At 49.3% G+C, this 25,448-nt stretch overlaps 1 protein-coding gene across 1 annotated transcript in view; it reads right to left on the bottom strand.

The window, feature by feature from the left end:
• Positions 1 to 636: 636 nt before the first annotated feature.
• CNPY1 (canopy FGF signaling regulator 1) overlaps positions 637 to 25,448 on the bottom strand; it is a 33,682-nt gene continuing 8,870 nt past the window's right edge. Inside the window, exons 2-4 of the mRNA XM_010955587.2 lie at positions 6,691 to 6,894; positions 4,821 to 4,917; positions 637 to 674 (exon numbers count right to left, since the gene is read on the bottom strand). Coding sequence (XP_010953889.2) covers positions 637 to 674; positions 4,821 to 4,917; positions 6,691 to 6,894 — 339 coding nt within the window. The remainder of the gene's footprint in view (positions 675 to 4,820; positions 4,918 to 6,690; positions 6,895 to 25,448) is intronic.

Below are 25,448 nucleotides of genomic sequence, written 5' to 3'. Positions count from 1 at the left end.
CAGCCTTCTACATCATGTGAATTCAGAAGCTACACGTAAGAAAGGCCAAAAGAGTTCTTGTTCACTATAAAAGTGTTCCCTACTTTTGGTGCATTTAAATTGTAGAAATTAGGACATTTTTACACTTAAGGTTTCTAGAAACTTAAATTTCATTCCTGATATGAAGTGAGGTCATTTCTTTAAGTGATAGCCACAGAAAACCTGGAATCTGTGGCAATACATTTCCTTAATTTCATGACCATGCAAGTATTGATGAAATCCAATCCAGTTCCTAACAAACAGAACACGATCCACGTGCGTGAAACAGACAGTACATGCTATCAGACCCTTATTTCATTTATGACATCTCTTCACTTTTCCCCTGTTACTAGAATCAAATGCTTCATGGCCGAGCTGTTTGTATCAAAATCTGCAAAGGCAATCTGTTTTATGCACTCCTCAGCTTCACCTATAGAAAGAACTGGGCTTGTTACAATGCCGAACAATAGATTTTTCAATAAATTATCAAACGTGAGACGATGTAGTAGAAACAAGAGACACAAAATTTCTTCTCAGGAAGAAACATGAAGACATAAAGGCAGACATTGACCTTTGGGCTGTGGCTTGACTCCTTTCTGCCCAGCAGCCCCGTCCTTCCTAGAGTTCAGTATGATTAGCAGAAGTTTTGCACAGACCTGGAAAGAAAAAGCATTGCATGGCATCACCATTACATTGAACACCAGCCCGTAAGTCATTTGTTTTCTGCAAAAGCACATCTCTGTGGAAGCACATTTTTAAAACTTTGTTATTATGGATGTTTCCAAATACACACAAAGGTAGAAAGAAGGACGTAATCTACTCCCCTGTAGACAGTCAGACGCTGCTACTGTTGCCCCATTTCCCGCAGTTTTTCCTGGAGTCATTTGAAACAAAGCCCAGGGACTGTGTCGCCTGCCGGTGGCAGGGGCACACTGGGCACTTAACCCGAGGGGCAGAGGTGATGACGCTTCGATGCGTCCTGCACGTCCAGCTGGCAGCCGTTCACGCCAGCTCCCCTTAGACTGGGCGATGGATTATTTTAGCTGCAGAACTTATTTAAAATTATTACCATGCTAGCCTTTGTATTATTTTATATTATTAGCCTTGAAGGTAAATGTGTTGAATATTAGCGTTTAACACCCTCATCAGTGCTTGGAAGTCTGTACAAAAAGGTAAAAATGCTTTTATTTTAAACGTAGGCTAAACGTGTCTGGATACCTGAGACCTTATTCCACGTGTGGCACTCAAAGTGGTCACGTGACAAACTCACCAGTCTGATGCTTTTCAATGTTCAGATTTGATATCAAAGCAGAAGTGATATGTATATAAAACACATTTATGTATTTGTATCTACACACCCACACACTCTATCTAGTGAATACGCCCACCAGCCCGAGGGCCCATCCATCTGCAACCCAGGGGCACACGTGCTGCCCTGAGCAGGGCAGGGCTACCTTTTAAACCGCAGCCTCCAGCCTACCGAGATCTTAGAACATCACTTTTCACTTCAGGACAAGTGATAATCCGGAGAAGCCCGGGTCAGATGCCACAAAGCATCCCAGCAGGAAGGTCTAGTGAACTCACGTTTATTTTCGGCCCAGGAAAAAAAAAGAGAGGCATGGAAGACGTAAGCCACGGCCGCGGTGCCTGCCCCGCACCCCCGGACAGGTTGTTTGATGCCTTCGATCCTGCCCAGTGAGCAGGACTGCAGCAGCGTCCACGGGTCCCTCTGCAATCCCATCCCCTTTCACTGAGCTGTTTTTCATTCGTCGAGAAGATGATATGTTTATGAAAATCTCACTAAAGTGTTATTCCTAAATCCAAACACAGTCGTCTTAAATTTAATCTACGATATGTCTCCTCCATTTATTTGTGTGTAGGGGAGGGGTGAACCTTAGAATCTTGACATTTTACAGAATCACATGTGTGTCAACTAATTAGGTGGGGGGGTCCTTTCACAAAGTACACAAATCGCCATGATGTACACTTTCCACATCTTACAATTTTCTGTGTCAGTTGAACCTCTAACGCTGACACGTGTACAAGTCTGTGGGTGTGCCCTCATCTACTCCCAGGCAATTATTAAAAATAAAGTGAAAGGTCTACATTAAATAAAAAAACGCAAAATTCTCACACACACACCCCAAGTGAGTATAAGGTATGGAAAGGGACTAGCCGTTCAATCAAACCTCTAGTATTAGAAACAATCTATTTTTGAAAACAGCATTTATCTCCCTAAAAGCAATCCGGACATTTTAGGAGCTCTCAGTGTGGCGTCCTGTAGGTCGTATACACTTGGTGAGGAGTTACCAGTTAATGTAGTTCCATAACCTCCAATACACACACACACACACACACACACACACACACACACACACACAGAGTCATTTCTTTAAAGCACCATTTAAATTGTGCAGATTGATCACAGCAAACCTGGGGTACAGCAGCACAAGATAAAGCATTGCCTTTACAAAACGAGGATGAACGTCACGCCACTGCAACAGACGTACTGCACTTGTGTTTTAGATTATGTTTAAAAGCACCTGGGGGGAGGGTACAGCTCAGTGGTAGAGTGTGTGCCTAGCGTGCATGAGGTCCTGGGTTCAATCCCTAGTGCCTCTATTTTTTAAAAAAACCTAATTACCTCCTTGCCTCGCCCAAAAGAAATTAAAAAAAAAAAAACACCTGGAGTTTTTCTACAATATAAGAGTCTCACCTTTCACAAACTATCTGCAACCAGTATGTTCAAACACGCGACCTCTTTGCTGCTGCGGTCATCAGCTGGAGTTATTCTCATCGCCGTGATGCCTTAGCTTTTTCTGGCGATAATTTTTAAGTTTGAAAACCTCTCTACTTGTTCTGTGGTTTTAACTTCTTTCAATAGCAGGGGGCTTTGGGCGGGCAGGGAGTCTGGTCTCTTCTTAGGGTTAACGCAGTCTCAGTCTTTAATTTATAAATGGCTTAGAACATGCATAAATATGTTCCAGAGAGAAATGGCCCCTGAAAAACCTCACTCCACGTGGATCTGCGGCAGCCGTGTGGCTGTTTGCTCTCTGGAGTAGTTACCTTGTATTCTCCATAGCTCTGGGGCACTGACAGTTATGTTTACAGTATCAGCTTTTTTAAAAATGCTATTAAGAATGATTGGATCATGTTATTTTGCACTAGTCATACCACACATCTTAGATTTATGCTTTATGCTTGTATAGTTTAGGATAATATTCATTTTTATTTATTTCCAATTCAAAATATGCAGAAGGAACGAAAAGAGATCGTAAATATTACTGAAATTAAGTCAAATTGCTGCACTTGGGAACAGAATCTTTCCCCAGAATCTTTTATTTGGGGCAGCTCAAAGACCAGCGTAAAGAAAAGGTGAAACGTGCTCAAGCCCTTCTGTAATATCCGAGCAGGGGCTCATGACTTGTATTTGCCATAGACGATGATGACGAACCCAAACCCTTAATGGGGGAAAAAATAGGAAAACAAGTATTTCCAATATCATTCATCACATTTTTGCTTGTATCTTAGCCCACACATACCTCTCCGCATTGCTTGAAAAACTTCAAAAACAATTTCTTTGGGAAATTGTGACTATTCCCTTATTTACGTGAATTTCACAAATTGCGACAGCCCTTACCAAATCGATGGCAAAGACTCTCCAACTCCTGAGCAAGTCATTTCACTGTAATTGTCTTCAAACTCCCAGCCAAGCCGGATTTTAAACAGAAAATAACCCCACTATCTACCCAGAGTAAGAAACCTTAGCCATGTTAACAGGAATGCATTACTTTCGTGTTCAGTAACTTTTGATGATGAATATGTATCTACCCATGTGCAGTAACTTGTTTTAAGGGCTTCAGCCCTGAATCCGACCCTGCGGACACAGGCATATTATACTTTATTATAAACAATTGCTGAAAGCTAAACGGCTCAAGCTTCCACAACTGCACGATAGTGCTTCCCCCAGATTTAAATCACTGTCTTCTGATATCTCACCCATTTTCCCAGAGGGATCTGAAAAGAGTGTACAGCTTATAGTACATTCTTGTAAATGTATTTTCAAAGCATCACAGTGGTACAGACTAGAGGGTGTGTGTTCAGCTGAACCGAGGGGCGAGCCAGGCGGGCCTGGGTTCCCCTCTGTGCACAGGAAGCAAAGTTCAGGCGATGGTTCCCACCTGCCGATTGTGTGGACGCGCGTGTGTGTTTCAGAACAGGAATCCAGGATTATTTTCCACCCTCTACCGGAAACAATTTTTTTAAGAAGCAGATATTCTGGGAGAGGAACTTGAGAAAAAAATTCAGCACCCCTCCCAAATAAACAAACAGAAAAACGCCTGGAACTTCATGCTCAGTAAAGATCCCACCTGATGCCGGTACAGGCACCAGACACGTCATAAAGAGATTCTCTTCCCTGGTCCAGGACGGGGAGCTCAGCTTTAAAAGTTTACAAAGAGAAAGTGCTTTGGATGCGTGCAATTCTGACCAAGTACGTGCTCCTTCCAGATTGGAAGTCAAGCACTTCTGAATTCACTTAAAACGACAAGGACAAGAAATGCAACCAGCAAGGCCACCGAGCCCAGAGCCCGGAGCCCAGAGCCTGGGAGCCCCGAGCCCTGCGGCTGGTTTGTTTGCTTTCCCCCACATGGTGTCTTTTCTGATTCAGTGGAGACCCCTCGCTCACTCACAGGGAGACAGAGAGGATCGGTTTGGAAAAAAAAAAAAGATGCTGCAATACAGAGTGAGAGAGAGAGAGGGGTGGGCCAGGGAGAGGGCACGTGTTCCATCAGACACAGTACCTGATTTTCCACTGCACAGCTTGTCAGCGAGGTGGTGCACCTCCTGGGCGATAAGGGAGAGTATTTCATCCTCATACTCTTCTATTATAGCTTCACACTGTGGAAACAGAAGAACAGCATATGGGGATAGATATGCACTCGAAGGACAGCTTGTTAGGAAGGACTTGTCACAATTTTATTAGCTAAAAATATAAAATCATGTTACCAAAGTGGCCCGTTTTTCTTAGCCCTTTGATTTAAGACGTCATTGCATGGGATGAACCCTCTTCCCAGAATGCTAATTGCATGGCTTTCCTGAGACTTAGCGAACTGATTAGTCGTGTTGAAAGGCGAGGGTGAGGAAGGAAAATGGCTCTTTGTATCTGTTTCTCATCCTCAGACTGGGACAGAACACAAGCAACAGGAGGGACGGAACTCCTGTTTCTGGAGCTGAAAAGTCTTCGTTTTGGGGTTTCTTTTCTTTTCTTTTTTTTTTAGAAATGTTAAAAAACATAGCTCCTTGAAATGATCAAACCACTTCCCACTAGATTTAACATAATAATCCATTTTGTGGTTTTAAAACAGGGTCTGAAGTGTGAAAATCATTAAGCTTTCTCATCAATCAAAACAAATGCATCTTCAGTTTCACTCTGGATAACAGGCTTGACAGCTACTCAGGAAAGTTTCTTTTCATACCATTTAGAGATTCATCCAGAATTTCACTTCGCTTCCCCTCCCACCCCCCAAATCTGACATTTCAGAGAAGAGGAAGCTCAGATTTGTCCATGCATCTGAAAATCTTAAATTCTGACCGGAGAAGGTGCCTGCAGTGGAGAACCACAAGGTTACACTCGTAGGAACTGTGACGCTACCGAAATGCGTTCATCCGAGACTCATGACTCGTTTTCCGAGTTCATTAAATGAGACTCGAAAAAAATTTTAAAGGCATTTAAAAGTGTTTAAATTCCACTATAATACGTTCATGTGAGACCTGTGAAATGCAAGCACACTCACTCGTTGCAACTCCCCTTCCGCAGAACTCTCAGCCTGAATCACCGCCTTTACTTTTTAGTTACAATGAAATCTTCAAAAGTCAGATGAGGTCCTTATTTCAGGGTTTTGGCCCGGCTGACATTTTGATCAATGTGAGCACTAAGGACATTTCTTAAAAAGGCTTTCCCATTACTTTGTCTGATTCAACAGCATTGAGTAAAGTGAAATCTATTGCCAAAGATTTTGCCAGGCACATCCTAGCAAGTCCGCGGTCAGCATTCTTGTAAAATGGACATTGTGATGCGAGGAAATGTGGCGTAAGGCCAACCGCCACACCTAAGCCTTTGCCTAAGGTTAGTTTGTGTTAAAATACTTGAATTAACTCAGGGGAAAATAATTCTCTCTTCTGTGAGGCTTCAGGAGGAAAAAAGATGATGTGCATCACTCTCCCTCCATCATTTGGCTCTAAATATTTGAAAATGACATTCATTTTAATTCGGATTTTAACCTCGGAACCACAGCCCCTGATTCCTTATGTGGGAACCTGTAAGAGACCTGCTTTGGCAAGGGGACCGACTGAGTCCCCGTCCTGAGCGTCCACAGGAGCCAGGCAACATGCAAAAGGTGCCTCCAAGTCACTGGGATTTGGGATGCACTTTCTGGGGAAACCATTTCAGCGTCTCCACTGAGATGAACTATCACAGCTCTTAGGTGTCTCAAAAGGCAAGTCACTCAGCGTGGGGTTAACACTGAAAAAGCAGCGGGACCACAAAGCAGATGCATCTAATTTTAATGTGCTTGTCTCCAAAGGCAACGAAACCCGAAAACAGACAGCCAAACCAGAGCCCCAGAATCTATGTGCCCTAGAGCCCAGGATTCCTCCAAGAAGAGTGCTTACCGCGAATTTCAAAGGTCTGTAAGCATCTGAATAAAAATAGAATTTTTTAAATTCTTTGTATATGTCGTCCTCCTTCCTGGGAGCAAATCTCTTGAAAGTCTTCTCCTTGGTCACGGGGTCGTCTTCAAGCTTGTAGTCATTCATCCGCTCACACACTTTGTCCAGGAGGTCTGTGAGAAATGCCTCCGACTGGGCTAAGGGAATCTGTTGAGAAAAAGAGGAGAAAAAAGGGGGAGAAAACGCCTTAATGTTAGTATTATTTTAAAAAGGCCTTCCACTGAAAGCACGTGGGAGCACCCCCACCCCGTGCAAACAGTATTCCTGCCCCGATACAGTATGTAGACAGTTAAATTATTTACCTAACTTGAGAGGTTAGCTTAAACTCTGGCTTTCAAAAAGCGCCTGGGGTTTGAACGTAGACAGAAGAAAAACTTACATTCAAACTAGAAACTATACTTGCCATAAGTTTGAAAAGTCACTGAATATGCAGAATAATTCATTAGGGCCAGAAAATTGCTGTTATGATCTATTTTCGTGCGAGAGACAGACAGACAGACAGACAGACAGACAGACAGACAGAGCCAGGGGGAGCGCCCGGGTCTGGTGTCAGAACTCTCCTCCAGCGCAGCGCAAGTTGGGCGAAGCCACGAGTTTTGCGCCCCGCGCGCCGTGGGCCCCTCCGCGGCGGCTGCAGGCCCGTAGGGCAGGAGCAGGGACAGAGCATGGACAGGGACAGGGCAGGGGCAGGGAAAAGCCAGGCTTACGGAACATCCCGGCTTACGGAACATCCCGGCTCGCGGGCGCGGCTGCGCCGTCTTTGGAACAGCTGGTGCCCGTCTCCGCGCGCCCCTCTCCCTCCGGAATCCAGCGAGGATTCAGAGGACCCTGTGGCCACCACCTCCGCCCCGCGCGGGGGTCAAAGAGCACCCCTCGCCCTTGGTAACCAGGACAAAAACTCGGGGGCCGTCTAGACAGGTCAAGGTGCAGGATGCGGCGTCCCCGCGGCTCCTTCCGGAAGGGGGCGGGGACCCGCCAAGGGCGCCGAGGACGCGCCGCGGCCCCGGCCTTTGCGGGCTTTCTCCCTCTCCACCCTCTGCTGATCAAAGTAGGAAGTTTGCATGACAACCATGGTGAAAGGGGCTGAATCACAAATGAACTCGATTTCTGCGATGTTGATCTCTCCAGCCTCCATTGTCCCCTTTCAGACGCAGTGTGAACCCTTCCGGTGCCAGCGGCCGCGCGGCATTCACATGCGCGCTCCGGGCGCACAAAGGCCTCCGCGCCGCCCTCCCCGCCATCTGGCCGCGGGTCCGCGCCCGCCGCGGTTCCCAGAGCCCGGGGTGCGGCGCGCCTCTGCGCCGTAAGCCTGCTTCCAGCAGAAACCCGCTCGAGCATCGCCACCGTCACCCCCCAGTCTCAGTAAGGAATCAACTTGGGGGGTGGGGTGGGGGGTGCGGAGAGCAAAAGGAAAACACCACTAATTAACTTTCAGCCCCCCCTCCCCCGCCACGTGCGCCGTGATAATATCCCGCCTTCTCCCCCAAAACTTGACTTGAGCTGGATTACGAACTGCTTTCAAGGCCCACGCATTCAACTTTGTGGTTTAATAGTTAATTAAGCTGGAATGTACCACAGCATTATGTATTCGCTAAAATATCGGGTTTTTTTAAACGCGAGGGTTTTAATTTTTTAAAATGTCTAAATGCCTAAAGTGAGTGGCTTAAAGCGCACACTCCAAACACAAGCTGTGCTTCATTCTCACCTTTAATTGTGCCACTTAAGCATCGTTGTAAAACCAAACCAAAAAAAAAAAAAAAAAAGGTTAACAAACTGAAAATCTGTTTTATCAACTTTCAGAAACTAACGATTAAATCTGTATTGGGACTGAAAAGCTAGAAAACAGAGGTAAATTCTTAAATTACAGCTCATCAAGCAGATCGTTAACAGGACGATTGTGGCTTTTTCCTGCCACACAAGCACCTTAGTATATTTCCTTATCTGATCCATGTAAGTTCACTCATAATACCTTCTGGATGTCAGCAAAGCGGCATTTTACCTCAAAGTGAAGAGCTGGCTCTTGCATTTAAAAAATCTAACTGTAATCAAGAATCCATTCTCTCCCCCCTTCCCTGACCCCCTCCTTCCCCAGTCGCACCGCACACACTGAGGGGGAGGAGGTGTCACAGGAGGGAGAGGCTCTGGCGGCGGGAGGGCGCGCTTGGAGCCCAGGACGCAGCCCCAGTGCACCCCAGCCTCTCGCGCTGAGCTGAGGCCGCTCTGGAAACTGGTTCCTCAAGGCTGACCTCACATCCTGAGCTGCGTGCAAAGATTTCTGAATATATAAGATCTGAGCAAGTCAGGGTGCGAATGTGTGAGACCTTTCACAGCTGACTTTCAAGAGCCATCTTATGTGTTTCCTGGGCTGGTGCGTTTTGAAAACAGCCCTCACATGTAACGTTCCGCCAGACGGGGTGCTTTTTCTTGTTTTGAAAGTGGGACATTACACGTTCGAATAGAGTCGTTTTGTACCATTTTAATGCAAGTACGTTATATCTAGGGATCAACACGTGAATTTTGCTGGTTGTATACACCTTGGAAGGCTAAGAGGCTTTTTGGTGTAATTCGCTGGCTCTTTTGAGTAAGCATTCTTTAATAGAAAGAGTAGAAAATGTTGCTGGCAGAATGCTCAGAAAAATGCCGTTTACAGTCTTCACTGAAAACAAGAAAAGAAGACACCCAACATGAGGCTATTAGTGTTTGTTTTAAAGAAAAAAAAATTAAAAACTGATTTAAAATCCCAATCTAAGCATCCGATTTGGGTAGAAAATTTCAAAGAAAATGATGCTTGCGCACTGCAGCTCTTCCCACATTTACTAAAATGCACACTGTCAGAGCTTAAAATGATTCCGCGTAGCTGAACCACCTTCAGTAAATTTAAAGACTGTTCATGGAATAATTGAGCCCTTTTCTCCCCTCAGAGTGTTTTGATTAGAAGAGTGCAATAAGTATTGGGGCAAGTGGAATAAAACGAAGTCTTTCTTTCTATACTACAAAGATTTTGAATAGTACTTGTCAACAAAGCAACTCCTGTTGTAATCTTAGGGGAGCACTGCCTCCACTCTGGAAGGAGGGTCTCCGAGATACTAACCTCATTAAAATATGAATGAAAAGGCCGCCATCGCTGTATCAGGAGAAAACTGACCCACTAACGCGGTTTTCTTATCAGCCATTACTTTTACACACGGACTCATTTGGTATAAGTTATAAATACAAAAACGATCTGTTACAATTTCGCCGCTATCTTGAAGCACGTTCATCACAGTAAATCCTGACTCTTTCCCACTTTGAAACCTAGCTACAACTCTGAACCGTGCTCAGTATACATAGCGTCTTCCCCCCACCCCTTTGGGGCTCTTCTGACCGTGTGTTTGTTATGTGAGCAATGAAATGCGGGCGGGAGGAAGTACTGGCATCCCAGCTTGAAAATGGGAAAGAGAATTTGAAAGTTTTGGCTTTGTTTTCTCGAGAAAACTGGAGTTAGGGATTTATTCCAGACCGCTATGGCAACACTTTAATAACAGTCAATTACAGGGTGCTTCTCATGTTCCTTCATTACTGTGTCTCTGTTAATCTTGTAACAAATTTCTTGCTTGATAGCTATCACAATCAGGCAGGAACACAATTATGTTACAGTGCACAGTTGGACATGGAGACTGTCCTTGTGGCATATCTGTCTTTTTCACAACAGTCTGGCGATCTCAAATAAATCTCACTTATCTTCACTGTTACTTTGGAACCTCCCTCAGATGTGAAACCAGTATTCAGCCTGTTTGGTGGCTGATAAATCGTTTCACATTGTTGCGAAGATTTTCTTTCTAGAGGTTTAGTTAATGTAAAAATTGTAATAGCGTTACAGCAAATATTTCATCTCGTTTAATCACTAACTTTTCATCCATAAAAAAATTGAAATCACTTCTGATATTAGTTAAAAGTCAATATTTAGAAGTGAAAATTCAAACCTCCTTTGCTCTAGGCTATAGCAGGGAAAGCATGAATCCAGAAACTCTAGTAAGTTGATGAGATATGTAATTAGCTTTTATGTTAATTGACTGCTATGAGTTTGTTGCATGACACTTCTTCATATAATATGCAAATAGCATTGACTGTTTAGTTTTATTAGATAATATAATTAGAAATCTAAAGAAGCTCATTTCAGTGAGGAAGAATACAGGCTGATACATTTTCCAGTGTTCTGTGTATCAGAAAAAATGAATCCCATCTGGGCTTAATCAATAAGAGATTTTCAGTAGCCTTTGTTCAGACAGCCAAAGCCAGCCAACATACAACAGAATTAATATTAGTTTTTCCAGTCACATAAATTCAATGTTAAAACAGGTGAATTTGCCCAATCAATAAAACCTTGCGGGCAAAAATACAAAGATTCCAGCACAATTTACCATAAATGACACAGTAAATTTACGAAAATAACATCGAAATTTTGCCTCCTTTAATTTGAATAATGGGAAAAAGTCATCCTTATCATTTGAAATGAAGCATTTTGTGTTTCCTATTCTTATTCATGGGCACATTATGTCAACAGAAAGTATGTGCTCAGGTTGTGAGAAAAATAAAAATAATAAAAATTAGAACAATGTGATTGGGGGGAATTTCCCCCAGGATTCAAAACTGTTAAAATTTCAATCATAGTTTTTTTATTCTGGAACCTGTTTTCAACTTAACTGTATAGAAAAGGTAAAAGTGCAGAAAAATTGCATAATGGGTCACCATTAATGAACTCCAAATTGGGGTCATCTAACTCAATTTGACTTTTTTTCCTAAAGTTAAAACAACACTTTATTTTCATTATTAAGTACAAAATTGGCATTTGCATTTGATTTCTCATTTTAAAAACTATTCTATTAGTCTTAAAAATAGTTTTCAAACATTTTAGGGGAACTGGAAAGAAATACAGCTCTCCATGTGAAAAATGTTACAATTTTTCAACCTTTGTTAAAAATCACTCTAAGGGAGGATTTAGGACGCCCTTTTCACGCCGCTTCTGAGCTTTGACCTCTGCTGGCTTACCCCGGAAGGATTTTGCAGATTAAAAAAAAAGTGATAGAAAGAAGTGACAGTGCTTAAAAGGGCAGAGGCAGGGGGACTGCGGCACTGATAGGGCTGATGTGCGTTTGTTCGTTCAGCAAATATCTATTGAACTCCATCTCCCTGTCGGACAAACACACCTCTCTAATTCAGATTTTTTAAGGAGACTTCTGTGATTCTGAATAACAATTAAAAGAAATACTTGAAAAAGCCTGTGTGCCTGGAAGAGGTCCAGTAAATATTAGTTGATGTTACTATTGACTCCTGGCCTGTCAGCTGAGCGGAAGGTCACATTAATGCAAAATCTGCGTCCTTATTCACAGGCTTTCGCCCCCCTCCCAAAACTGCGTCTTTCATCATCTTGTTACTGAAAACGTAATGGTTATCTATTTCTAACCACCTCTGCGAAACACTTCCCCAGAATAGCAAAGGTGGAAAGTCCCACTTCGGGGATCTGTTGTGGCGTTCCCCAGCTTCGCCATCTGTATACTTGTGGGCAAATGGTGCGGTTTCCTTAGAACACGTTAGAGGTCTCGGAGGAAAAGGACAAAGAATGGGAAAAGTTGAGAAACTCGGGGTGTCCCATCTCCACCACTGCGGAAACCTGCACGCACGCACTGGTTCCCGCTGGCAGAGGAAGCGCTCTCCATCTTTAAAAACATTTTTAAGTAGGAAAAGTAACACCTTGACTTGTTTTATTTTTAATCCAAAAGCGACAAAAGGTTAGAATAAAAAGTAAGGCTGCTGCCTACCCCAGACCCGAAAGCTCAGTTCTCCTTCATCCAGAAACATTCTAAGGGCACCTCTGTGTGTGTTTGCATGAATGTGGGTGTGGTGAGTGTGTGTGTGCATGTGTCCCTCTGCAAGTGTATATATACATGGGTGCGTATGTGTCCGTGTGTGCGTCTGTGAGCATCCCTCCTTCTCTTTTCCTAAAGCAAATCTCTATTTTATTTATTTAAATTTTATTTTAAAGGTTCTGAAACAATCCCTTTTTATTATTTTTTTAAAAAATTTGGAGGTGGGTAATTAAGTTTGTTTATTTATTTATTTATTTATTTATTTATTTATTTATTGAAATGGAGGTCCTGGGGATTGAACCCAGGACCTCGTGCATGCTAAGCACGCGCCCTACCACTGAGCTCTACCCTCCCTGGCTTCCTTGGTTTTTTTGCACAAGATCAGAGCACAGCACACACTGTCGGGTGCACTGTCTTTCTCACTTGGGGACAAGAGGGCTTGGTCACATCAAGGAGACTGAGGACTGTCTACTGACTGTCACTGGATGAAGGCACACTTACAATGGAGGCATCAAAACTTACATCCACTGTCACGGGAGAAGGTTTCAAAGATGCCCGCATCCCGAGGGCAGGTTTAAAAGAGGAGCTCCCGGCCATCATGAGCTATGGCAGAAGCTCTCAGAATATTTGTTAAAATTTAGTTTGGGGATACATCTTACGTTGTTCTGCCCTGAAGCAGTACTCTGAGAGGGACAGGGTGAGTGTTTTTCGTCCCCTTTCCCAGGGGAGGAGCCAGGCCCTGGAGACTTCCTGCCATGACCGTCACGTGGCAGGGCCACCTCTCCACGCTCTCCAGCTTCTGGAGCTGAGGACCCAGCGAGGCAGGCACGACAGCCAGGAAGAGCCTGTGGCCCTGCTGTAAAGCCCCCACTTGTCAGATGGGGAGGCTGAGGCACAGACAGGCCTTGCCTGGGTGTCACGGGGCAGGGCCAGAGTTGGTACCTAGCTGCTCAGTCTGCTTGTCCGTGGACATGTGGCTGTCCTCCACCAAGTGACTGGGTAGGGCCACAATTCCTAGGTAGAGGCCCTAACCCCCAGGAGCTCAGAACATGACCTTATTTGGTGATGTGGCCTTTAAAGAGGTGATTAAAGTGAAATGAGGTCACTAGGGTGGGCTCTGATCCCAGAGGACTGGCGTCCTTATAAGAAGAGGTCAGGACACAGACCTGCAAGAGGGATGACCATGCAGGGACACAGGGAGAAGACGGTGTCCACACACCAAGGAGAGAGGTCTGTGGCCCCAGGAGGAAGCAGCCTTCCCACTCCTTGCAGTGGGAGTTCCAGCCTCAGGGACCGGGGGACAGTGGGTTTCTGTTGTGAATCCACCTGGTCCGTGGGACGAACACAGTCCGAGCCTGAGCCCTAACATGGTCCCAGAGCACGAAGCCCCCGCCTGAAGCCTCCTCGCAGGCTGCCACCAAGCGCATCAAGCTGAATATGTCCAGAGAGGAGGCCAGGGGCTGCTGGAGGGCTGACACCCTGAGGGGACACGGAGCAGCGCGCGATCATGCTGGTCTGCAGCCGTGCACGTGTGCGAGGATCCCGTCTGAGCCCGGCATTCTGCCCCAGGCCCCCCAGACGCCTCCACGCTGGTCTGGCACCACCCACAACCTGCTGTGGGCTGGGCCAGACGCTGGCCTCCTGGCTCTTCCAGAGTCCTTGCCCGCGAACCTGGAAGGAAAACAACACCTATTCTCAGGTGCCCGACCAGGTCAAGTAAGGGATAGGAAAAGCCTCCAGGAGTTTGACGTGACAAATTAACGTACAGAGTGAGGACGACTTTCCCCCGGTGGGCGCCGACGGCTTTCGCTTGTCAGTGCCTTTAAAGGGATATGGATCTAAGGAGCACAGGCAGATTCCCATGATCTCCTTGCCGATGAGACGCAGGGCAGTCCGGTGACTTCGAGGCTGGGTTCCTCGGGAAATTAGCCCGGGGACCACTCTCCTTCGCTTCCCATCTTCTCAGCATCCCAGAGCTGCCGGCTCAGGCATCTAGGCGCGAGGTACTCAAAGTGTGGTCCCTGGACCGGCAGCCGTGGCACCCCAGGGCCCTGGCCAGCTCCCAGGACCTGCTGCGTCAGACTCCCTTCTCCCGAGGCCCTCAGGCAGCCGCGTGCTCAGGACAGAGCGGTGCTGCCTAGCATCCCTCTGATGGCGGTCATGGTGGTGGTGGTGAGTGCGTAACACCTGCGCTGACTTTTCTGTTTGCTGCTTCTGTGCTCTGCCTGGAAAGAGCAGAGACTGGAGGGAGGGCCGTTCAGGACACAGAGACATCGATGAAAAGGCCGGGCCTCAGAAACACATCGGGGATGACCTCCTGGAAAAGACGCCTCCATCCTCAGACCCAGCGGCACCCCTGGGAGAGCCTTGCGCCCCCATGACCTTGATGAGCGCCGAGCTCCGTGAGACGGCAGATTACGAAGGAGCAGACACAGTTCCAAGACAGAGATCTTTCATCCACATGCAGAGAAGCGGAGAGGAGCCCAGGGGGGCAGCGGGGGCACCGCAGCCGGTCCTGGGCGCCTGTCTTGAGAGAGAGCACTGTCACTGTGTCACAAGGCTGGACGTCTCCCGAAATGCTCTGTGGCTCTCTCTCCCTGGCGTTACTCTTCTCTTGTGCATGCATGTCTGACTTTCCCTCTGGCCCCAAGCCCCACGCCAGGGGTGGGTGCTGCCCGAGGGGTGACTTGTGGGGACCCTCCATCGCCGGGGAAAGCTCTGTGGGCTGGAAGCCCGCGTGAGTGCACATCCCTTCTGGCCCCGGCCCTGCGGGCCACGGGTACTTGCGTTAGAAACTGTAGGGAGAGAAAGGGGCAGTGTGTCCACTGATGCCCCGAGCTGGGGTCACCCCAGGCAGGCAGTATGGAACTGGCTCGAACACGACATTTCAGGTGCTGCATCTCCCACTGGGTCAGAAGTTTCTTTGTCTCAGAAACACTCAGTTTTGACCCAGTCAGTCCTGGGAGGTGACCAGACGTGTGACGGCCTGGGGCGGGTCACTCGTAAACTCTTGGAGCGTGTGGGGAGCCACCACTCCGCAGGGCCAGAGGAAAGGTCACCTGTCTTTGCTTTGCTGACGATTTGAGGGCCCAGGTGTACAGTCGCTCTCCCAGCCTCACGAGAACGGGCCCAAGTGTGGCCCAATCCAGACCCCGCCCAACCTCCGGCTGCAGGTGGACGGAGAGTCTGTTCACAAGTCAGCCTTGTTCCCGTCAGAGAAAACGTCTTTGTTTTGTTCTGTTTTCCTCATGGAGGGCCACGCGCGACGGTGAGTCTCCCTAAGTCAGCTGCTCACAAACTGAGCGTTCAGCGAGCGCTGTCTCCCCCCGGCAGCGGGGCTCCGACGCTAGAGGGGGTCCCCTCACCGTGTTGGCGTCCCGACCGCAGGCTCTGTCCTGTCCCGCCTTCGTCCACGGGGGACTGGGACTGAGGCCGCCTCGTGCGCCCCCCGGACGCCCTGCCCCATCACAGGCCTTTCTGGGGGCACCGGCCTCACAAGCAGCCCAGGCTGGGGCGCAAAGACCCGTGAGAATCTGTGCCTCGCGGCTCCCTCACTTCGGACGTTTAGGGGATGGCCCACGTTCAACACATGAACCGCGCCAAGTTGAAGGTGGACCGTGGGGGAACAACAGTTCAGATTTATCACGTCGGCAGGAAGCCCCATCACAGCATCACAGCCTGGAGGCGGTCCTCAGCGCCACTGGGCAGCGACCGCTGGCCTCTCCTTTGTCCTTCACAGCACGTGCTGCCCCTGTGCCCCCCGCCAGTGTCCCTTAAAAGGAGACAGACGTGAGAGCATTTGTTCCATTTGAGCCAAGTTACTTTTTCACTATTTAAAAATTAACCATCCCAAGAGGTAACATTAAATCTCTTCGTTCCTGATTCTCTGTACAGTTGGAGAAACATTGTCTTTCTGCTGGATAACACCCAGATCTTGGGGGAGGGTTACACTTCTAAGTCAGGGGTGAGAAATACTCCACCTAAAGCTCCTGAAGGGAAGGAATCCCGGCCCGCCACTCTTCCAGGGTCTTCCAGGAGCCTGGGCTGAGGATGGAGGGAAGCTTTCAGGGACGTGGCTGCTGGGCTCTGTGATCGCAGAGGCCATGAGCATCCGCTGAACCCCGGGCACTGAGCACAGGGCTGGGGGACGGATGTAAGTGAGAGCAAATGGACTGTTTCAAGGGCGAGGTCCCGTCCCGCACAGGAGGACGGTGCACGGAGAGAGCCACGCCCAGCGAGCCCAGCACAGGTCACCGCCCTGCGGTGGGAACAGTCACGTGCCTGCAGTTTCCCAAGCGCACGCGTGTGCCAGCTACTGAGTTAGCTGTGAGGAGACAGCAGCAAACAAAATTAAGGTGGTCCCTGCCCTCTCAGGACCTGTGGTCTGGGCCCCCACCTGAAATCACACAGGGGGCAGGTTGACCTTGGGGGCCCCCCAGGCCATCACCTGTTTTGTGTACAGGAGCCAACGCTGGTTTTTACATTTACAAGTGGCTGGAAAAATCCAAAGAAGAAGAGTATTTTGTGATGCATGAAAACAACGTGAAATTCAAATTTCAGTGTCTACAATACCAGTTGTCTGTCTCTTTCCAGAAGACCCTTGCCCAGCCCCACTCTGGCGAGCAGCCCCCCCATCATCGCCCAGGTGGTCTCCTGACTGCGCTTCCATCCTCAGATGCCACCTGGGCCCCGCCTGCCCACGTGAAGTGGTCCAGGCTCTGTGTCTCCCCCCCCACCCCCCGCCCCCCCCAGCATGCATCTCCCCCCCACCCCCCGCCCCCCCAGCATGCATCTCCCCTTCTCTGGATGCCAACAGCACTTCTCTCCTGGAGGCCGTGATAGGAGTGCTAGATGTGTTTGGCACGCACACGTGCACACACACATGAACGCACAGACAGCTGCATCGTCCCCAGGAGGTAGAGCTGCCTCTGCCCAGGCCCTGTCTTTACCACCGGCCTGCACGCAGTGAATCGCATTTATTGTTGACGGTGGAACGTCACACACGTGACTTGTCCAGCCTCCCACACCCTGCTGGGGTGGGGACTGTTATCTCGTGTTGCAGGCCAGGAAACCGAGGCCTTGAGAAATTCACACAGTGATTTATGGGGCCCAGGATGGGACATTTGCCCCAGGCCCGCATCTCCCCACCGGAACCACGCGGCTGGCTCCACGGTGGACACGCAGCAGCTGCCTGTGCTCCCAGCCTGCTGCCTCTTACAGGAAAATCCCCTGCTCTCCACCCAGGAGGCCCCCGGGGCTCCCGTCCCTGTCTTGTCCACCCATCGAGGTTGGGGGCTCCATGCCACTTTGCCAGATGCAGGCCCCACAAGTAGCTCTCTTGCCCAAGGTCACAGAACTAGTATCCACGTGAAGCCAGAGATAATCACGTCCACTTGATGCTGAAGCCCTTCCCTGAGTGTAGGGGTCAGAGGGAGTGACCCCGGCCCTGCCCTCGTGGCGTTGCCTGGGTGCCTGCGTGTCTACCTGCCGTGCGTGGCCCTGGGCAGCCCACTGGCCTCCTCTAGCACCAAGGAGTCACCCCCAAGCCACCGTGTCTAGAACAATTAGTGTCACAGAGCGCAACCTCTCACCTAGTCTCACCTTCTCAAAGACAATCAGTGAGTTGCTTTCCCTTCAAAGTTTCCAAGGGCAGAATCGTTCAAAACCACCAGACTCCAAGCTGCAGCACGTGAACGCCAGCTCCCTCCCGAGGACTGCGGGGCGCCCACGGCCAGTCCTGGCTCCTTTTGTCCCAGGGAAACAGCGACAATCCTCTAAATGCATCCTCTTTATCCCTCCGCTCCTCCCTGGTTTGTGGATTCAAACAATTCTTGTTCGGCGGAATAAGGAGCAATGAACAGGCTGGGGATTTATTAAGGATAAGTCATGCCAGGCGGTCCTGACAGCTTGTTTGGAGTGCAACAGAATCACAAAGTGCATTATATACTTAGACTTCGTGCTCTGTCTAATACCAGGCTTGTGAGATGACTCTTGCCGAACAGTCTGTGCCAGCCTGGGTGAGAACGGTCTCATGTACTGGGAAAAAAAGCGAAGCTCAGAGCCGTGGGGTGTCCAGCTGCAAACCCAGGTGGGGGCCGGAGGTGAGCCTCATTTCTCGAGGGCCACGGAGGTCGGTGCTGGGGTTCGTTTCCCTAACACCTTTACTATTGATCTGGACGGAGAGGGCACTGCCAGCCACCCTGCGACGTGTGGCAGGAAGCACCAGCCCCGCCAGGCCGGCCCTTGGCCCTCCCAACCTGCGGCCTTGAAGAGGCTGCAGAGCCCACCCCACCCCCACCCCCCCCCACCGTCCAGCACCCCCATCGCCTGACGCCCAGCAGGGGGGCAAGCTGGGAAGACAAGCCCACTCAGCCTCAGGGACTCAGGAAGACAGCCGGGAGGCCCCAGGGTGGCCAGGCCGGCGGGGTGTTGTGTTGATAACCCCAGTACCAGCAAACGCAGCCGGATTTGGCATCAGGGACTTCGCAGGTGTGAGCAGTTAAGACGAGGTCCTATTCAGTTAGGCTGGGTCCTACTCAACATGACCCGCGTCCTTGCAGGGCTTGGAAGAGACACACAGACACCCAGAGCGGGGGAGACCACGTGCTGACGGAGGCAGAGGTCAGGGTGGGGGGAGCATCTCCCAGCTAGAGACGCCGGGGACCGCCAGCCCCCACAGGAGCTGGGAGAGACAGGGATCCACTTCTCTGAGGCCCCAAGGAAGAACCAACCGCCAACAACACCTTGGTTTTGGACCGCTGGCCTCCTGAACATGAGGGAATCACTCCGCTTGAAGTGCCTGGTTGGTGGTTCTTTGTATGGCCGAGCGAATCTGGTTTAGAAACGAAGGACTGAGGAGTGAGTCCAGTGGCCCAGACCCCTCGGGGCAGGAGGTGCAGCTGCGAGCGGAGGCGCTGGGGAGGCCGGCTCCCACCCGGGGAGCAGGCTCATTTCCCTGCAGGACGTGAGTGGCAGAAGCGGGCGTCTGCATCCTCTTCAGGGCCCGCGGGAGCGGGAGCAGGCGCTAGCTGGTCCCGTGAGCTCCCGGCTTCTTCCATCAGGCCTTTTGTGTGTATTGATCAATGGAAACGCATGCGTGGCCAGCATTTGGTTAATTAACCTTAATTCCGTGCTAAGCTACTGTAATCTTTCATTCTCTCCCATCACTTCATACCCTCTGATAATTATTATTTTTATCTGTTCAGGGGTATTGAATCATCTGTTTTACTCCTCTCCCCGAGGATAGCATAGCATGTCATCTTCCGGTACGCCCCTAGTGCTAACGTCGCTGTTCTCTCGTGCGGCCAGAACATCTGGTCAGTCAGGACACACTGCCCCCACCCGTGTTGTGCACAGTGCCCAGCAGCCCCAGCAGAGGCCGGGAGGGGGCCGGGAGGAGGCGCGGGCGCCGGCGGTGCGCGAGGCCGCTCCAGGCGAGCCGGACCGAGGTTAACAGGTGACAAGTCCTCTTTTTTCTTGACATTGCATCATTTTCCCAGGGTCTTCACAAAATAGGGGAAATAGTCCCCAAAAGCCTCACAGATCCAAGAGAGAAGTGACACATCTATCGAGCGAACGTTTACTCTTCATTTCACAGATGTTGAGAACACCCTACGAGCACAACATTGTGCTATGTGGTGTAGGGACTGGGGGCACAAGGTAAGAGGTGGGCTTCGGGAGAGAGATGCAGTCATTCAGAGATGACTAGAATAAAAGGTAGGATCTCACAAATGCTCTAACAAAGCTACAAAAATATTTTGGATGTTCAGACCATGCAAGGGAATGTCTGTATTTCAGTTTCTGACAAATTTATCCCTGTGAAAACCTGACAGGTGTCATTCTAATTTGATGGGGAGGGGAGTATGGTTTGTTTAATGAATGGCGCTAGCGCGTGTGACTTGCTTTCAGCTGGGAGAGAAGAAATCCAGGCCTGTACCTCACACCATATCCAAAAACCTTGTTCCATACAGATTCAATGTTTAAACACAAAAGCACAAACTACTGGAAGAAAATTTTAAAAAACTATTAGTATGACAAAGGGAAGAGGCATTCTTAAACAAGATGAGACTCCCAGAGCCATCATGGGAAGAGGCTGTCTGTGCGGCAAAGGTTGCAAAGCTGCAGACAAATCCTAACCAGGAACACGCGTGGGCAGCTTGCCAGGCAGACAAGTGCTCCCGTCCCTGCATGATGACTTGGGAAATCATAACGCAAAAGACAGACAACCCAACAGAAGATGGGCAGAAGACCTCAATAGACATTTCTCCAATGAAGACACATGGATGACCAACAGGTACATGGAAAGATGCTCAACATCACTAATTATCAGGGAAACGCAAATCAAAACTGCAATGAGGTATCACCTCACACCAGTCAGAATGGCCATCATCAAAAAGTCCACAAATGATAAATGCTGGAGAGGCTGCAGAGAAAAGGGAACCCTTCTACATTGCTGGTGGGAATGCAGTTTGGTGCAGACACCATGGAAAACAGTATGGAGATTCCTCAGAAAACTGAAAATAGACTAACCCTATGATACAGTAATCCTACTCCTGGGCTACTACTCCAGAGAAAGCTCTAATTTGAAAAGATACATGCACCCCAATGTTCATAGCAGCACTATTTACAATAGCCAGGACATGGAAGCAACCTAAATGTCTATCTACAGATGACTGTATTTCTATATATACATACACACACACACAGTGGAATATTACTCAGCCATAAAAAGAATGAAATAATGCCATTTGCAGCAACATGGGTGGAACTAGAGATTCTCATACTAAGATAGAGAAAAAAGACAAATATCATATGATACGACTTGTATGTGGAATCTAAAAAAATGATACAAATGAACTATTTATAAACTGGAAATAGACTCACAGACATAGAAAACAAACTGTGGTTACCAATGGGGAAAGGGATGGAAGGGATAAGTTAGGAGTTTGGGATTAACAGATACTAACTACTATATACAAAATAGATAAACAACAAGGTCCTACTGTACAGCCCAGGGAACTGTATTCTATAGCTCTGTAATAACCTATAATGGAAAGGAATCTGAAAAAGAGTACGTATGTATAACTGAATCTCTTTGCTGTACACCTGAAACATTGTAAGTCAACTGTAATTCGATTAAAAAGGAAAGAGAAAAAAGAGAAAGAAAAAAGAAGGAAAGGGGGGAAAAAAAAGACAAACAACCCAACAAAAAGTATAAGCATCTCGATGCCCAGGAACTCTAAGCGAGCCACGTGCTTGTGAAAACACGCGTCACCTCCCTAGGCAGCCGTGAAGGGAAGCGAAGATGAGGACGAAATGCCGGCTCCGTATCAGACGACCAGAAATGAAACAGAGATATTATCCGATGCCGACAAAAAGGCCAGAAAGCACCATGCATCACCAGCAGGAACGTGAAACGTGACAACCTTTGGGGAAAGTAATCTGGCGACTTTGGCTCAAGGGCAGAAGTACACACTCTTTGAGTCCCAAAATTTACCAAAAAAATTTTTATGGAGCACTATTTGATTACAGTGAAGCTCAGTTACAAGAATATTTAGTCCAAACTTGATTATTGCTGAAATGCCGTAATATAGAGCTTACGTATAAAATGCTATAATGTACAGTTTATAGGTAATGCTGTTACTATACAAAAATTCAAGATGAAAATGTGTTTTCTATAAAAGTTCATTTTTTGGTTGTTAAAAGTGCATTAGCAAGTAAATTATATACAATGAAAAAAAAAGAAGTGCATAGTCTTTGACCCCTGCCCTCTGGAGAGTCTGTCCTCGGGCGCATGTCGTCAAGGAGGCTGGTCGCAATGTGACCACAAACTGGGAACAGCCCAGCGTCCACGTAGGACGGTGGCCTCGTGGACTAGGGCTGGGTCTCTGTCCAGTGACCTGACGTATTTCTGTTAAGTGAGTGTCTTGGCTCAGGCAATCACAACAAAACGCCACAAATTGGGTGGATTAAACAATAGAGGTTTACTTCTCACAGTTCTGGAGGCTGGGCGTCCGAGATCAAGGAGGCGCTGATTCGGTTCCTGGGGAGGCCCCTCCTCCCGGGTTGCAGACAGCCACCTCCTCTCTGTGACCTCACGTGGCGGAGAAAGACCACACTTCGGTTCTCTTTCTTTTCTTCAAAGGACACCAGTCCCATCGGGGGAGGCCCCACCCTATGACCTCATTAACCTGAAGCACCTCTTCAAAGAGGTCCCCGTCTCCATCACGGCCACACAGGGCAGCCGGGCTTCAACAAGTGAGTTGGTGCGCGCGGGAGGGAAGGGGGCAACAATTCAGTCTACAGCCTGAGGAAAGCATTTAAAATTAGTGTTTAAATTTATTTAACATTCCCACACTCCTTGGAGGAACATATATAGCACAATTTATTATGATTTTCAAATGGCAAAAAGACGAAAACTAAAAACCATCCGACGTGTACGTCGTGCGAGTCTGGGTGAGTGTGGGGGCGCTGAGGACGGTGTGGTCTTATCCTGGGTCCTCAGACGGGGAGGAAAGCCAGCGGGGCCGGGGGGGCAGGGGAATTACAAGTTTTTTCCTGTGTATCTCAAGTTAAAATTACCATGTTACTTCCGTAATTTAAGATTTTTAATGAAAAAAATTGGAAGCCCAAAGAAGAGTCATCAGACATGAGTGTCTTCCAGTCGGGTTTGTGTACGTACCACCTGGAAACTGCTCAAAGCCCGTCGGGGCTCCCGGCTCCTTCCCTGATCGTTTAGGGGTCCCTAGGGGCCCCCGGCGACCCAGCCTCTGGGTGGCATCGCCTGAGCCCTCTGTCAGGAGCTTGGCTCTCTCCCTGGGACGCGGGTCAGCCGCAGAGCTGCCTGGCGGAGCAGCCGACCCTGCTGGTGGCACCCGGCAGCCCCCTGAAGCGTTAGACGCGACTCTGAGGGCTACATTTGCACGTGGAGCTCTCCAGACGGACCAGCCTCCGACGAGCCAGGTGGCCGGAGAGGCCTCCTTTCCGCTGGTGTTCCCAGATGGCTCAGGACACAGCCGTGAGAGGAGCCCGAGAGCCTAACTACTTTTTCACGTGACTTAAACAAGGGGCAGGGGAATGAGGCCTCTCGAGACAAATTTTGAAATCTCTCAGTCAGGGCTTGGCCCACCCCAGCCCTCCCGTCCCTCCTCTCAGTTCATTTTCTCAAGAGGAGGGCCCCTGAGGGGCCTCTTCAGTCCCAAGTCACTTTTCCTTCTGTCCCATGCTGAGCTCTGCGGGGGGCCCGGGGGCTGTCCCCACCGTGGAGGTCACATGGAGTGGGGAGAAGGCATGCTCCAGCCCAGCACTTGAAAGCCGTGGATCAGGGCGCCCCACGCCCCCAGCAGGTGACTTTAGTTGCGGGAGGGCTTCATCCAGAGTCAAGCCTGAAGATGAAGTGGTCTCCAGGCCCTTCCACAGGGCACCACGTTCCCAGAGCATCGCCATCTCTGTCTCTGAAAGTGTGTCTCCGTTGTTAGAGAGCTGGTTACACACAGAGGTTCTGCACCCATCACGGAGACAGCTGCCCGAGCAGAGAACACCGGGCTTCGGAGCCCAGGGGCCCACCGGGCGGAGAGCATGCTGGGAGGAGGGCCCAGGGAGACGGGAGCCTGCGGCCGGTCGCTGGACCACGCTCTCCGGGAGGCTCTGGGAGAGCTCTCCCTCCAGACCGCGCTGTCCTTGGCTCGTTGCTGCTTTGCTCCTGGTTCTGCCTCCATCTCCCCTCTGTGTGTCTCTCTGTGTCCGCTGACCTTCTTGGAAGGACTGCAGTCACGGGATCGGGGCCCATCTTAACCTCATCTTAACTAAGACTATGTACGAAGATCTCATTTCCAAGGAGATCCAATTCTGAGGCTCTGGGTGGACGTGAAATCGGGGCGCGTGGTGCTGCGCAACCCAGTGCACGGCCTCGCCAGCTGTGGGTGTGGCTTTTTCATGCACCCTAACTCCTTTACATCCTGCTGCTGGGCCACTCTCGCCCCCCTGGATCTGAGCGCGGGCGAGGTCCAACACCGTCCACCAAGGTTTTCAGCCGTGAGACGGCGGCACAGCTCCAGGGGGGCCGTTCCTTGGAGACTTACAGCCACCACTTCTCCATCACCGGAATTCCCGATCTGAGTGAAAAAAATTCCTGACCTCCACAGAACAGGGCTTCTCAACGGTAGGGCTCCTGACATTTAAGACGAGATAGCCCATTGTGGTGGGGGCTGTCCTGCGCTTACAGTGTCCCTGGGCTCCACCCACGGACGCCAGGAACACCCCTTCCCCGTGTTGGGAAAACCAGAACTGTCTCTAGACATCGTCTAAGGTCTTCTCCCCTCTCCCCCCGCGGAGAAGCACGGAGCCAGGCTCCCTGGTAGAAATCTCTGCCCAGTAGTTCTGACGGGAAAAGGCCCTGCCCGCCGGCCTGGCTGCCTGGTCTTGCTCGTGGCCGTGTCCAGGCCGCCGCCTCTGGGCAGCACGTCGCGGCATCCTCGCCGACAAGCCCCGCCCAGCCCCCGGCCTCGCCCCGCGGGCGCACCGCCGTCCTACCGGCCGGCCTGCGTGGAGAGCGAGCGATGCTGCCAAGTGGGTGACCGCTGACACTCCGTGAGCCGGCTTCTTGTTGTAGGTGGACTCTTTAAAAGAAAAACGTTGGGTCACGCTGTGCCAAAATTCTTGACAATCAATCTTCTCTGCCTTCCACGTTGAATGTTTATTTTTTTAAATCGAAATTCAAGGAGTGTTGTCCACATTCGGCCCTAGCCTCTGTTGCTTAATATTAAGGTAAAGTAAAGAATTTCCTCCCGTCCGAGCTGTGTGAACTTGGCACGTGGGTGATTAGACTAGTCATGACACTGGGGTCTGGGAGGTTCA

The sequence above is a fragment of the Camelus bactrianus genome, chromosome 7, assembly GCF_048773025.1.
Source record: "Camelus bactrianus isolate YW-2024 breed Bactrian camel chromosome 7, ASM4877302v1, whole genome shotgun sequence".
In the NCBI taxonomy this organism is placed as follows: Eukaryota; Metazoa; Chordata; class Mammalia; order Artiodactyla; family Camelidae; genus Camelus; species Camelus bactrianus.
This window is presented reverse-complemented; position numbering and strand designations above follow the sequence as displayed.